At 38.4% G+C, this 15,689-nt stretch overlaps 1 protein-coding gene across 5 annotated transcripts in view; it reads left to right on the top strand.

Moving 5' to 3' along the window:
* Positions 1-15,689, top strand: part of LOC143299818 (cAMP-dependent protein kinase type II regulatory subunit-like) — a 377,066-nt gene that overhangs the window by 345,694 nt on the left and 15,683 nt on the right. For all 5 annotated transcript variants that reach the window (XM_076613280.1, XM_076613279.1, XM_076613281.1 and 2 more), the window contains 6 exons: positions 6,334-6,372; positions 8,709-8,761; positions 10,335-10,418; positions 12,104-12,145; positions 14,347-14,411; positions 14,799-14,952. In XM_076613280.1, the coding sequence (XP_076469395.1) occupies positions 6,334-6,372; positions 8,709-8,761; positions 10,335-10,418; positions 12,104-12,145; positions 14,347-14,411; positions 14,799-14,952 (437 nt within the window). The remainder of the gene's footprint in view (positions 1-6,333; positions 6,373-8,708; positions 8,762-10,334; positions 10,419-12,103; positions 12,146-14,346; positions 14,412-14,798; positions 14,953-15,689) is intronic.

Here is a 15,689-nt window from a genome sequence, read left to right as displayed (position 1 = left end):
GCGTATGTGTGTGTATACATGATTTCCATTCCTGTCTTGTCACTTTTCGCAGCATTTACTTCGTAGTGCCAAAGTGCATCACAGCAAAAACTTTGTAGCACTGAAGTGCAATCCAGCAAATGTTCATAGTGAATTAATAGTGTTACTGTTAGGCTGGATGTTATCACCCAGTGATGCAGCAATACACTGATCGACATGAATGCAGTTATAATTATTGCCATTGTTAAAAACATTTATATACATGTACACACCTGTAGACACTGACACACAGGCTCGCTGTCTTGCTCTCTCTCTCTCTCTCTCTCTCTCTCTCTCTCTCTCTCTCTCTCTCTCTCTCTCTCTCTTTCCCTGTTTATGGATATATAGCAAATATGTACCCTTTGAATACTTTTAAAGATGAAATGTTAGCAATGGTCCAGTTAGCAAATCATTATTGAAAAGAAAGGGGTCTTCTACCTGATGAATGCTCATTTAAAATTTAGTATACATGTTCATAATCCAGACACATGAAACTGTTTTTCAGAGTCTATGTTCCTTTTACCAAACTCCAATGAAGAAAAATTGAATAGATGCAGGACATCAGCTGACGTCTCAAAGATACTATGGGAACACTTTGAATAGGATGCCAGCTGATGTTTTATTGGCATTGAACAGTTTAAATAGTTGGGGGTTTTTTTGTGTGTGTTTTTTTTTTATCCAGACACATCTGACTAACTGTTCAGAATCTATTTCATTAAACCAAACTGTGAAGAAAAAATCAGCATAGATGCAGGACATCAGTGGACATCTGATAGACACTATCATCTGACTGTGGTAGCACTTTGTGTTTGACGTCATCTGATGTCCTTTAGGCACTGAGCCGGTTTATTCATCAGCAGAGCATGCCATGATACTTACAGCACTTGAAATGAGCTATATGCCACTCAGACTAGTCAAAGCATAGTATTGTTACATTTTTAGTAAATGTTAGCATTTGTTAATTATGCACATGTACTTGTCGTATGTATTATAATAGTTACGTTTGACTTTGAGTCTATATATATATATATATATATATATATATATATATATATATATGTGTGTGTGTGTGTGTGTGTGTGTGTGTTATTACATTTGCTGCACAGTATTTAACATCAGGAAAGATGGATGCTGTGGTCTGTTTATTTGACCAGTCAGCTAGTGTGTTTGTATGCTAATCAGTGCAAATGCCTTTGGTATATATATGTTTGTGTGTGTGTGTGAGAGAGATGCAGCACGCCTAAAAGTTTAAAAATCTAAGATTATGATAGAAAAAAACAAACCAGAATGGATCTATCTGTCATAGTTTTTTTTTTTAAAGTTCATGTGCAGGAGGAGTAGAAATGGAGTAATTGGCTTATGAAAAAACCACATATTTGTGTGCCTGTGACTTAAAAAAACAAGAATTATCCTTAATATTTATGTTGTGTCAAATTAAAAAAAAACAAGAATTATCCTTAATATTTATGTTGTGTCAAAAGATTCAGAACTGAATAAACTTTTTATTTCCATATGAAAAAGGCACAGGAAAATTAGTATTTTCTCTCTGAACTACTCAAAGACAAGTATTGCAAGTGAAGGAGTGACGTCATGCAATACAGATTCTTCAGCCACAATATGCTCATGGAAAAACCCACATATTTGTCTGCCTGTAGCTTCAAAACAAGAATTTTCCTGAACATATATGTTGTGTCAGAATATTCAGAATTAAGTGAATTTAAAATTTCGATATGACAAAGGCACAGGAAAATTCATATTTTCTCTCTGTACTCAAAGACAAGAATGGCAAGTGGAGGAGTGACATCATGCAATACAGATTATACAGCCACAAGAGAGCCAACAGTAACTGTTACATGAATCTTTGGAACTTCGGCTTAGATCCAGATCAAAGTGCGCGCGCGCGCGTGTGTGTGTGTGAGTGTGTGCGCGCGTGCGCATGCGTGCATGTACATGCATATGTGTGCGCATTTGTGTGTTTTGTGCATGTTTGCATGTGTACGTGTACCTACATATGTGCGCGTGTGTGTGCCCTTGTGTGCATGCGTGTGTACCCACGTATACGCGTGTGGTTTATGAATGCGTGTATATGTTTGCGTATGTGAGAGATGGTAAAGTGATTTCGTGTGTGCATGTGTTTTCCTTGAAAGTGTGAAAAAACATGGTGAGTGTACGTACGAATGCATGTGCGAGCGCGTGCGCACACAGAGGCACACACATATAACCACACACATAGGGCCATGGGCAAATCCGCACACTCCTGAACACAAGAAAATCTCATATTGTTCAGAGTGGAAATGCACGTTTGATACGCCAATCACAAATAGGCGAAAGAAATGGACTTGACCAGAGTGACTGCCAAAAATATTTCACCAGAAATTGCTTTTGGCATTGGAAGTTTGAAACTTTGACAGATCTAAGTAATGATATTAAAACAATGAAATAAAGATGGATGTTGGCTGTTGAAGGTAGAGTTGTTTCTGTTGCAGCACACAACTTTGGTTCGAAAAACACTAGTATCAGATTGTGATAAAAAATATATGTATCAGATTCATATCAGTACTGTTAACTCCCCACTCCCTTCCCTTTGTGACTTTTGATTTTGTTGTTTAGCAGGAATCGCACATAAACCATGGCTTTGCTTGTTGGCAGAAGCAAAATAGAAGCATGGAACACATGGACTGTTAGCAAACTACTAATGCTTTCCTGATGATGATGGATAACCAGACTAAGTCCCTGAGTACATCATTGAGCAGTTTGTTGCCCTGTTGTTTTGTTGCTTGAGCAAGCTGCGTGTTGTCAGCATGGTCAGACAGCCTCTCCTCGCTAAAGAAAAGAAAACTTTGGAAAATGCTCCACCCACATCAGCAGCTCTTGAACGGCACACAAAGAGCAGTTTATCCGAGAGAGCTCTTTCACTTGGTGTGCAGAGAAAGATGCAGATTCTGCAAGACCAACTTAAAGTGCACATCCTTGTGTACATATGGCAGGGACTGTCATAAAGACTAAACATTATCCAGTTGGAAAGAGACAACCCAACTAGTCGAGAATGGTTTTTCATTAACTTTTGTCATACCAGCTTGATGTTTTAGTTTTTCAGTCAAGCTGAAACTATCAAAATTGTTTATCTGGTTTTACAAATTGCACATTATGTACTTTGTGACTTGTAACCACACATCCGATGACATGCAAGTGGGATTTTCATATGAAGAAAACGTCCCCTACCCCTACCCCTACCTGCAAACTCTCATCATCCCTTCTGTTCCATTGCGCTTTGATGTCTCATGTCTCGTGAAATTGATGAATAAATCAACGCCCAACAACCCCACCTTAACACTTGTTCAGAGCCATAAGTCTCTGCTACAGATCTCCTTTACAATTTCTGTGATATGCCCTGGTGTCCTAATGGTAGATGCAAGCAGGCAGCAATAGGTCTGGTGCTGTGATTGGAATGGACTGGTCACTTTTGTAACTTTTGTTATGAGATTGTGCCAGCCAGTCATATATCTCATCATGTATGTTGTTGGATCAGTCGTTTACAGTCAAAATCAGTTACCTGGAAGAAGAGGACCCTGGCCGATGGGTAAAAGCAGATTTACATGTTTTTAAATTTCTGAGGACTGTGAGTTAAACGTTCATTTTTTGTGCTTTTTAATATCATAGCAGATATGATTTGAAAGGAGGAGAATGGTCTTGCTGTATTTTCCACATTATAAAATATCTGTTTTGGTAGTTACAGTAGCATGATTAAATGCAGTTACCACAACCTTTTAAAATGTATGTTGTTCAGGCATCAGAAATACAATCCAGGCCTGATGACTGATTTGCTGGTCAAGGCCATCTCATCTTGCTGTGACCTTATTACATATTTATTTAATCTCCTGATGTGCAGCTGATAGACTTTAAACAACACAAATCAGTTACAGTCCAGGTAATCAGAGTGTTTATGAATGTAGCCAATACAGATCTAGTGCAGCACAGTATTTGTGTGAATGGTCACAAGTAGTGCGAGAAACAAACACACTGTTAAGAACAGTGGTCACCTTTAATGTAGCCAGTACATGTAGTGACCTAATTTCAAGACTAAATCTAGCCATTTGAAGAAAGTGCTGGTAGATCTATGTGCCTCAAAATGTCTGTGGCTACAAATTTTATATTATCTTCAGAACATTGTCAAGGACATCAGGTTATACTGTGACCAGATTCCATGTTTAGTGCTAAATCTATTCAGCAAAGTGTATGAAAAGAATCATATACATAACAAAACAACACACTGATTGTTTGAAAAGCAAAAGTGATGCTCAAAGGAAATACATTCAGATCTGCAGTTACAGTAAGGAGGCTGGTGCAGCACCAGCAGCTATTTGTAGCCAAACTAGGAAAGTTTCAAGCTGCCTATTGCCCAAAGATGTTCAGATAGACTCACAGTTTATGTGTGCAACAGGTCATGCTTTCACTTGACAGCCTAACTCTTAGTAACTGTTGCGATCCATTGAGAATTGGCAAACCTTGTTCAGTACATGCAGGTAAATTAATCTTTTCTTTGAAAACTGCATCATATTAACAATTATGCATGATACTGAAAAGATTAACGTCCAAATACTGCAGACTGCAATTTGATTACTCTTGAATGAATATCTGACATGTACTGTATGTGTATGTAGGCTTTGTTCAAGTAAGATTACAGAAAAAGCTACCATAATCATGTAAAATCCACAGAAGGAAAAACGGTATTTAGAAAAAGAAGAAAAGAAAAAGATTAATATTCTACATACACTGAGAAGCAGCATCTCTCTCTCTGTCTGTCTCTCTCTCTCTCTCTCTATTTAATATAAGATAAAACTTCACAATAATTCGACTCCATGCACATGTAATACAATTTGTGGAGATATATATATATATATATATATATATTGTAAAAGTTATATTTAAGCACATACTGGCCTGTGCACTTGAATTCATATAGTATTATTTTGGTACATTACATAGAAACGATATGCTTTGAACTTAGGGAAAGAATTTGGAGCAGATATATTGTTACAGAGTGCATGTGATACTGCACCGAACACAGCCTTGTTTCAAGCTGTCTATGTCATGTCTGACTGACAGGCATTCTGCTCGTTGTCAAAACATGACATTGTCGTTCCCATTACATGTATTATTAAGATTAACTTGTGTGAGACTTGAGAACTGAATTGAGCTATAGTTTTTATTCCCGAACAACCCTGTTTCACAAAAATCATTGCACTCACACTGATTACTATCCTCTGTAAAGACCAAGTGAGATTTTGCATTTTACCTTTTCAAATTTCTTGAGAAAAGAACATGTGATTCTCTCAGATTGGATGATGTGGGAGAAGAGTTGAAACATAAGCTTTTTAGAAAATGTACAGGTCTATAGGCTATAGTGCGGGCGTTTTAGATGCTTACTAAAAATGAAATAATTATGACTAAATTTAGGAAATTTTCACAAAACTGCAGCTATACCAAATTGTGTTATGTTGACATGGTCATATTGTTGGCAGGTTTGGTAGGGTTTTCTATCAGTTTCACATCACTTGTTAATATAAAATTCTCTTCTTTTTCTTTTCTTCAGATATTGGTTTGTGTGCATTTGAGCAAAGATGAGTTGAAAGCTGGGCAGAGCAGCTAGCTGTGTTCACAGCAAAGTACACTGGAAGCAGCTTGTGCACACCTGATGTCAAGTACATCGTTTTCTCAGTATCTGTTACACCTGTACACCTTCCCATCCACACACATTGTAGGAAATACTGAGTCAGGCAATCAGCAGTGACACACTCTCAAACTTGTCGACCCAATTACTAACATAACGGGTGCTCTTCTTTCTTGATTGCTTCTTGATTGCTTTCGACAATTTGTGGGTTCCCTCTCAATCTCTCTTGAGTGGGTGCATTTGTGTGCGTTTGTGTGTGTGTGTGTGTGTGTGTGTGTGTGTGTGTGTGTGTGTGTGTGTGTGTGTGTGTGTTTTGATTTTGTTTTCTTTTCTTCTCTTCTTCTTCCTTTTGTGGAATGGCTTTGAATGGTGAAATAATGGTATATTTTGACTGTGTTTTGATTTTGTGCTCATTTTCGCTTTTTTAGCTTTATTCCCTCTTTAGGGCGAGGGCTGGATGTAAAAAAGCATGTTACTTGCTTATCTATTACCCTCGTTAATAAAGATTTTGTCTTGTCTTGTCTTGATGGTGGCACCCAATTTGCATGCATGATTACTTCATACTTGTTGTAAATTGTGTTGGTTTTGGTTTTACTTTGAGGCACATGCAGTTTTGAAACCATGTGTTATCTTTTTGATTTCAGAACCGCCTCCTATTTCTTCTCGATACAGAAGGAAATCCGGTAAGCTTTCAGTTTTATTCTGCAGCTTCCCACCCCCCAACCAAAAAACAAACAAACAAAACAACAACAACAAACCCACATATTTTTTATACATGTGTTTTTATTTTATATTTTAATTTTCTATATCTACAGACCAGCAAGCGACTATGTTTCTTAGTTGTTGTTTTTTTCTTTCTTTCTTTTTTTTTTTTTTTTTTTTTTTTTTTTTTTTTTTTTAAAGTGTATCCTGATCAGTTTTTTGCTGTCTCGTACACAGTAACTTTAAAGTGAACATTTGATGTCTTACATTTGATGTCTGTACTATTTGCCGTAATGTAAATTGTAATTTATAGAGCTCAATGAATTTGATATAAATCATTTGTATGTTTGCATAAACTGTTATGTGTAATTGCAGCAAGATTGATTATATATGAATACTTTATCAAACATCAGCCATGTGTAGTAATGATATTGATATTAAACTTTGTGTATTGGTATGACATGGTATAATTTCTATTATATCTTTGTGGACAAGTGAAATTGCTTAAAAGATACAAAATTCCAGTGCCATGCCAGTTGAAAATTGGGGCATAAAATTGGAAAGTGATTGGGTTAGTTTCTTGGCTTAATTTGACCCTTCTTTTTGTATAATAATATCCATTACTAACACCCCCATCTCTTTGTCATACTCCCAACCCCATCTACATGCGTGCACACTCTCTCTCTCTTTCTCTCTCTCTGGGACGAACACACACACACACAATCTCTCTCTCTCTCTCACACACACATGCACACTAACACACCAAATGCTTGCTTTTAATACTGAGAAATGTCCATGGGCTGGAGCTAAATTTGTGTCAACTGGTTTAAAAATGATCAGATGGATTGGGCATAAAATTGAGTGAGTGACCTGCCCTTTTGAAAGTTGTACTGATTTGGAAACTTGACAGTAGACAGACCAAACTCTGATACAAATGATGTTGCTAGGCTGTGAAGGATGCTGTTTGTACAGATGTGATCTGTACACTGACTTGACTTCCTGGTTCTAGGGTGTATGTGTGTGCGTGTGTGTTGGGAGCCATGTACTTATTTGTTGATATTATCCTTCAGTCGTGGTTGAGAAACCCATGAGTAGTTATTCACTTTCTCCTACCCCTTCACCCCCACAATCCCCCCCACCCCACCCCCTCTCCCACTTAAAACCACCCATCCCCATTGAAATTAGCAAAAGTTTAGGGAATAACCCTCTGCCACAATCTCTGGTAATTGGATGAATGAACCTGGATGCTCTTACTTTTAAAGTATTCATGCTGCATATGTATAGGTTATAAGATAGTTAGGTCATTGGCCCATGATTATCACATGATGCACATTGAGAATTTGTTGTCCATGGCTATTAGGCTTTTGAACCCATTCAGGTTATGTTATGTAAACTGGATCTCCTCGGTCAATACAGCTGCAGCAGAAGCCTGCTGAAATGTTCCTGCTGGCAAGAAGTACAGCCAGCCAGATAAAAATAAGTATTAGCCGAGTAGCGTATGAGAGATGGTCAATAAATGACAGCAAATTAATGTCGTGACATTTGGGTTGTCCTTCATTGGCTGTTGAATGGCCATGGATGTGTGCAGTGTTGGTAATAGGGAGGTTAATGCTTTGCTGCCATACAGAGCACAGCCTGGGGAATTCTTATCGTTGGGCTTTCCTGTTCCAGGCTTTTGATGTTTAAATGTTCAGGCTTCAGCAGTGTTCATTTTAAGCACTATTGTGGTCTTGGTTGTTCTGTTCTTGTTGTTTGGTTTTTTTGTTTGTTTTTTTTTTAATTTAGATTCAAATACATCATCATGCAGTATAAATGAATTTCTACCTTCCCATTTCAAAGTTAAAATTACCCATTTTTCCACCTGAGTGGAATTAGATAAATTGGAGTATAAGCCTTACCCAGAGACACACAACCATGCCCGTAACATGGCCTGATTACTGATGAACACTGCATAAAAAAGTCAAATGCTAACCGATTCTGCCATACTGCCTCTGATGTTAATGTAATGTATTGGATCATGATTAACCCAGTGGTTCCCTTGAATTGATCTTTGAATTTTCTCTCAAAAGATACCCTATTCAACATTTCCAACAATATACCCACCCTTCTAGCTTTACAGTTAATTTTTTCTTCTGGAAGTATAAAGTACAAAGGGATAAGTTGAAGGAGTACTAGTTCTCATGCTTATAATTATGAACAGTAATGGCAGACTTACCCGGTTGTGCATGAAGCGATGCCAAAGATACATGTATTGTGCAGGCATTGTGCTGTGTAAACATGTCAGATGTAAAATTTGATTTTCTTTTCTGGTGTGCAGTTTCTGCAGAAGCATATAATCCAGAGGCAGATGATGAAGAAGAAGAGGAAAAGGTAAGCTTTTATTTACTTGAGAATCATAGATTATAAACATAGTAGTTCAGTAGTTGTGTAATTTTCTTTTTAGATTCCTTTAAAAAAAAAAACAACTAACTTTTGTGAAATTATTATCATTGTAGGATCCTTTGTCTGATATGGTAATACAGGATACTACTAGTTAGCACTCAGACAGTGTTATTTAAAAGTTGCTTTTGCAATGGAATTGAATAAGGGGGAGTCAGTATCTTCATATATCTAGAAAATAAACTTGTGCACTGTGATAATTTAAAAAAAAAAAGAAAAAAAAAGTGCTGTGACATTAAGGCAATGCAAATGCAAGCGCGTGTGTGCGTAAATGTTAATGCATGCACATTCACTTTCTGTCTGTAGGCTCGTGAGGCTCGCTGTCTTGCGTATTCCCTCCTCCTGTCCCACTTCCCCTTCTCTCTCTCTCTCTCTCTCTCTCTCTCTCTCTGTCTCTCCCTCCTCTCTCTCTCTCTCCCCCTCCCACCCTGGGACTAGGAGGAGCCTCTGTCGCTTGTTCCTGTTCCTGCTGCCTGCTTGTTTAGACACTAGACATTCCTGTCGTCGGAGTTGACAGGATTGTATGGTACTGACTTCGACATTATCATTATGTATCACAGGATGTGGGAGATGAGAAATCCACTTAAATGATGTATCCTCTCTCTGTTGTTGCTGATGAGTGCTGCCATCTGACACTGACAGTCATTCTCATCAGCTGCCAACTCTTGCCCTGCTCAAATAAGTTAATAAACAGTATGCAGTCTGTTCCCGTTTTAGAAATTAAAAAAAGAAAGAAAAAAGAAAGAAAAAAGTTCCAGCTTTTTATAAGACTTAATTGTTTTTCTTCAACCCATTTTTCACTCATCTGTTTTTCCTCAAGTGCTGAGTACTTTTTTTCCGTTTTCATTTCTTGGTTTGACTGACTTGAATAGTTGAAATATTAGACTGGGAAACAAAGCTGATGGCTTGAGAAAATGACCAGAACGGTTTCTGTAGTACTAGCAGATTATCTTTTCCTGAATAGAAGTAGTTTAGGGGAAGATCCAATGTCATGCATGTTAATTTGGATAGTGCATGGGTAGCTCTTTAACATAAGTTTTTAAATTGTTTTTTCTCCCTTGGAGCGACACAAGAAAGATTGAAATTCAGATTAGACTTTTTCATGCTAATGACCTTTTTTAAAAATTTTATTATATTATATATATATGTGTGTGTGTGTGTGTGTGTGTGTATATATATATATATTTACAAAGATTGTTTACCTGAAGTAAATTTTGTCAGTTAAAATGTCTTTTTTAGGTTTAAAGCTGAGGAATTAATATTAAAACAAAATAAAGAAAAAAAAAAAAAACACACACACAAAAATCCGGTCTTTGTCTTTGTTTTATTGAGCTATTTTTATCTTAAAAAAAAAAAAAGAACAAAAAACAAAACCGCTCTCTTTGACTTCAACTCTTTTTTCTTAATCTTCACCTCTGTGTGTTAGCTTTTTGTTTTGTGTTGACATAACTTGTGTGATTTGGTTGACTAATTTGCTCCTTTGCTGCTTTTTTTTTCCCCTCAGGTAATTCACCCAAAGAGCGATGACCAGCGTAAACGCCTTGCTGATGTGGTGAAAAATATTCTACTCTTCAGGTCATTAGATCCAGTAAGTGACTGGAGCTGCGTTACTCTGTTCTCGTCTGTAACTTGTCTTTTATCTGTGTGGCATGAGATATCTCATGGTGGTAACAGTAACTGCAGACAGTTCATGGTTTATTTTTTATGTATTTGATTGTGATGTATTCTGCGCCTTTGCCTTATACTGTGCTATTATATGGTTAATGTCTATGCAGTCTGCTAAAGTGGCAACCAAAAGGTATAAATTTGAATACAGTCTGTTGTGGTAACATAGTTTGAGAAAGTGGCAAAATGTTTTGGTATTTGCTTTCCATCTAATTGTAGCAACAACACAGTCAAGAAAATTCAGTAAAGTAATGACACATACATCATTGATCATATAAAAAAAGAAATGCTCAGGTGTGAATGAGAAAGTAATTTTTTGCTGCCATTTACTGGCTCTTTTGCGCTGTCTGTTTTGAGAAACCTGTGCCCCCCACAAGAATGGCGGCAAATGCACACTGCATTGACTGCCTTTGCTGTGTTTTTGTGACATGCGAGATCTATACAGATTGCCATTTTGGCCAGATTAGATTAGTGACAGAGAGTGACAGCTTTTAATTAGAACTGACGTGGTATTGGTGTGCGATTTTCGTGCTTTCCTGGTTTCTCTCAGGGTAGTTGTCAATGTTTTCTGCTACCGTGTGATCAGGAGAGTTTGCATGATGATGCGCTGTGTGGGCGCGCATGCGTGAACATATTTGCACATGTGCAAATACACAAGTTTATATATATGTGCATTGTTGTCTGACTGGATTCCTGCTCCACAGGTGTTTGTGTTAGATTTTCAGTTTATGTTTGTACTAAATGTACTGTCCAATCAGTCTTCTGACTAGGTTCCTGTTACACCTGTGTTTGTGTTGGATTTTCAGTTTGTGTTTGTACTAAACTACTATATTTACTGTCCAATCCAGTCAGTCTGGCTAGATTCCTGTTACACCTGTGTTTTTCTTCTTTTCTTCTTCTTCTGCGTTCGTGGGCTGCAACTCCCACGTTCACTCGTATGCACACGAGTGGGCTTTTACATGTATGACCGTTTTTACCCCGCCATGTAGGCAGCCATACTCCGTTTTTGGGGGTGTGCATGCTGGGTATGTTCTTGTTTCCATAACCCACCGAACGCTGACATAGATTACAGGATCTTTAACATGCGTATTTGATCTTCTGCTTGCATATACACACGAAGGGGGTTCAGGCACTAGCAGGTCTGCACATATGTTGACCTGGGAGATCGTAAAAATCTCCACCCTTTACCCACCAGGTGCCGTCACCGTGATTCGAACCCGGGACCCTCAGATTGACAGTCCAACGCTTTAACCACTTGGCTATTGTGCCCGACGACACCTGTGTTAGATTTTCAGTTTATTTACTGTCCAATCAGTCTTCTGACTAGATTCCTGTTACACCTGTGTTTGTGTTGGATTTTCAATTTATGTTTGTACTATATGTACTGTCCAGTCAGTCTTTCCCTGTAACTCTTGTACACTTGGTATTATAGACCTGTGGGCTGTTCTATTCTGTTGTGACAGTCAGCCATGTGGATTTCTGTCTCGCTGTCGCTGTTTCTTCCTCAGAGCTGTTGGAACAAGTATGCCTGCATATCTGTTTTAGACAAGTTTATGCATAGCCAAATAGTACAGGATATGATGTCTTGTTTGATTTTTCTTCTTACAGGAACAGATGCAAGAGGTGTTGGACGCCATGTTTGAGAAATTGGTAAGTTTTTGTTTGGTTCTTTTCCCTCTTCCACCTGCCCCAGTCCTACATGAAAGAATATTTCCGTATGCTCATATTGTACTACCCCTCCTTTTCCTTGTCTCCTTTAAAAGGGACTGTCGGATTACTCCAATCTTTATCAGCAGTTCCGCGCCTCTCCCCTTTGTGTGTGACTGCGAGATGATTTACAAGCCAGGAAGTCAGAAAAGAAATTCATCACTGGGTAAAATTGAATGCAGAACATGATTTTGTAGGGACAGGAATGCATGCATGTCTGTGAGTTGAGTTTAACATATTGACCTGTTTCACAAGAAAAGTATTGTTGTAATTGCAAGATTATTTTCATTATTCTGCTAACCTTTTTGCTGCCACTGACAGGGTGCTAGTTAACCAGGCTTTCTGTCCATTTCACAATCTTTGTCCCTTCTACCTACTGTTATTTTTCTACTTTGGTCATGATCACAGTTTGAATCCAAAATAATGAACATGTGGCAGTGAACATCAGCCAAACTCAGTGTCTTATTGACATGTCATTTGTTTGTATTCTAAACAAAAGCATGCATGGGCCTGTGTTCTGATCAGCTATTTTAGATACCCCACAACAGTGATCATGTTTCTGTTGTGGACCTTATGTGTGTTGCGTGTGAAAAGAGGGTCATGGTTGATTTGATTCAGTCCTAAGCCAGTTTCTGTGTCTCCGCCCATGCATAAGCCAGCTTTGGCTACATGAGCCCAGGCCACAAAACAAGTTCTGTGGGGTACGAATTGTTAGCGGTGCTCTTACAATGTATTGGAGTGACAGCTACTTACTGTTGGTGTCAGCCCGACCTCTGTAGAGGTCTAGGCCATTTTATTTGCTAGAGTGACGATTGATTGTTAAGTACTGAAAGGTATGGCAGGGTGAACAAGAGCTGTAGAAGGTGACGGACATCGACACAGGTTGTAGTAGTGCACAAGTAATCCTCTACAGAGTGATATATGACTGGAGCGAAACGGGGAACAAAGGCCTACTGTTGTTGCGGGGGGCTGGTCAAGCAGATTGGTCAACAGAGGAAAGGGCAACTAACAACATGGTCCCTGTAATGTGTGTAGGGGGTGTGAGGGTCTGCTTCACCCAATCATTGTCGGGATGAAAATTGGTGTTTGTCTGGGGGGCAGTGGAGGGGTGAATGGTTTCTGGTTGGTTAATCTAGTATTTGGTCCTGAAGCAGTCTTTAGGGAACTGGATTAAGAATGAGAATAGTTTAGGACAGCTGGTGAAGTGTTAGGGAAAAGTAATTTGAGAAAAACAAACTGCTCGGATGTACATGGCATGTATGTGCACACAGACAGAACTAAGAAATCTTATACAACTGTTAAATATTTACCATTTTGAACAAGCTGGGAAGGATACAAGAAAACATTGACATATATCACATTCAGATATTTCTCGTGCTTGCACACAGTAAAAAAGAAACAAATATTAACTCTTTTAAGTTGTACTTTGACATAAAACATTGGGTTACAAACAGAAACCTGAACCATTCTTTGCCTGAATGTGCAGAGAGTAAGGTAACAGAAGCTGTTAATGGTGGGTATTGTTGAAGGAAATCCTGATGGCTTGACAGTAACTGAGCTAAGGTCCCCCTCATAACAGTATTGTCTGCGTTCAGAGATCAGATTATTATTTCCCTATGTTGAAGGAAATGGGCAAGCATATGGTTACCGGTTTGTTTTATCTTACCTTACAGTGTAGGTATTGTGTCTGTGTGTGTGTGTGTGTGCACGTGCATACAGTGATAAATGTTTATATACTGTGCATGTAGATGACAGAACATTGTTACATTTAACTAAAGCCAAGTGGATGTTAAGTCATTGCATACACTGATACACAGTCACCATCCCTTCCACCAGTTCAGCAGTTTCTGAGAAATGAACTATTCTTTTCTTGATCTCAGTTAACAGCATGCTTCAGATAACTTTATTTCACGGTGCTTCGAGTTGTGTAAGTCTGAGGTACAGTCCTACTTGAAATAAGCTGGAATTTTTCACTTCACAGTTTTTTCTTCAAGTTCTTTAAAAATTAAATGTAGAAAACATGTCAGATTATGCTCTTTAGCCATGCATGTCAGTTACTGTTTAAATCTGGATGCATAAAGAGCAGTTGGAGATGTGTATGTGACTGTGGAGCACTGTCATGTTGATGGGTGGGTGTGTTGCAGGTAGAGGAAGGGGAACATATCATTGATCAAGGAGATGATGGAGACAACTTCTACGTCATAGACAGGTGATTGTGGACTGTAGTGTCAGACGTCACCAGCTACTTGCAATGAACAGCTAGAGCCTTATGGTCCAGTTTATTAGAAAACCGTTTATCATTTGTATCTGTGCACAGTGCACATACTCTCACACCATCACAGACTTATCGCTCGCTCTCCTGCTCTCTCTCTTTCACTTTTACAGAAGTGCAAATGGTTGTGTTTAAAAAATTGATGAAGAAATGTTGAGATGTGATTTCATCAGCAACTCCTCTAAAGATAGATCCCTTGTGTATTTATATGGAAGTGCTTTGTTGCGCTTTGATTTGTCTGCACAAGATTTAGTGCCTTGTAAATACTTATTATCTTGATCGTTGTTGTTATCGTTTGTAGAAATTGATGAATACTGTGTGCAGTGGTACCTACGACATCTATGTGGAGATTGAAGGTCAGCCTAAACTGGTGGGGAACTATGACAATTCTGGTTTCTTTGGTGAGCTGGCGCTGATGTACAACATGCCCAGGGCAGCGACGATAGTTGCGTCATCTACAGGGTCACTGTGGGCTTTGGTCAGTTACTGCTGCACATCTTTGGAGTTTCTTTTTTTGTTCTGTTCTTTGATTGGTTTATTTATTTGCCTAATCATGGTGTTTTCTGTCTGTGTCTCTTTGTGTGTCTTTCTCCTCTCCCTCTCGCTCTACTGTCTCTCCTCTGTCTGTCGGTCTGGTCTGGTCTGTCTCTCCCCTTCTCCTTCATAGCCCCTTGTTGCGCATGGACGCACACGCATACACATACAGTGTATAACATCTTAAAACCAAATCAACTTTTTATCCACAAGGCAAAAATCGTTACCAGGTTCTCAGGAACATCTTCTGATACCATTGATACTTCAAAAAAAAAAAAAAAAAAAAAAAGAAAGAAAGAAAAAGCATGTGTAAGTACATGCAGATCCAAAATCTCTCTCATATTCAGTCTTAAACATGCATGCATGCAACCAAACACACTCTCAAACATACACAGGAAACAGTTGAGTGGTAAGTGAAAGAAACACTTACCGCAGGATTCAACACCAGAGCAAGAAAATACCAAAGATTTCTTTATAAACACTCCACAGACATTACACAATGCAAAAAGTGTCCATTACATAAACACGTGAATTGTGTATGTGCAAGATCTTATCTGTTTTGTCAGTGAAGAAAGTTGCATGCATCACGCTTAAGGGAAAAAAAAAGGAAAGAGATGTACTCTGGACATGTGCAACCAAAGAAGATAAATACACACTTTGGCATGACACTTATTTGTATGC

The sequence above is a fragment of the Babylonia areolata genome, chromosome 25 (genome assembly GCF_041734735.1).
Source record: "Babylonia areolata isolate BAREFJ2019XMU chromosome 25, ASM4173473v1, whole genome shotgun sequence".
NCBI lineage: Eukaryota > Metazoa > Mollusca > Gastropoda > Neogastropoda > Buccinidae > Babylonia > Babylonia areolata.
Note: the sequence above shows the minus strand (reverse complement) of the source record. Positions and strands in the feature narration are given on the sequence as shown.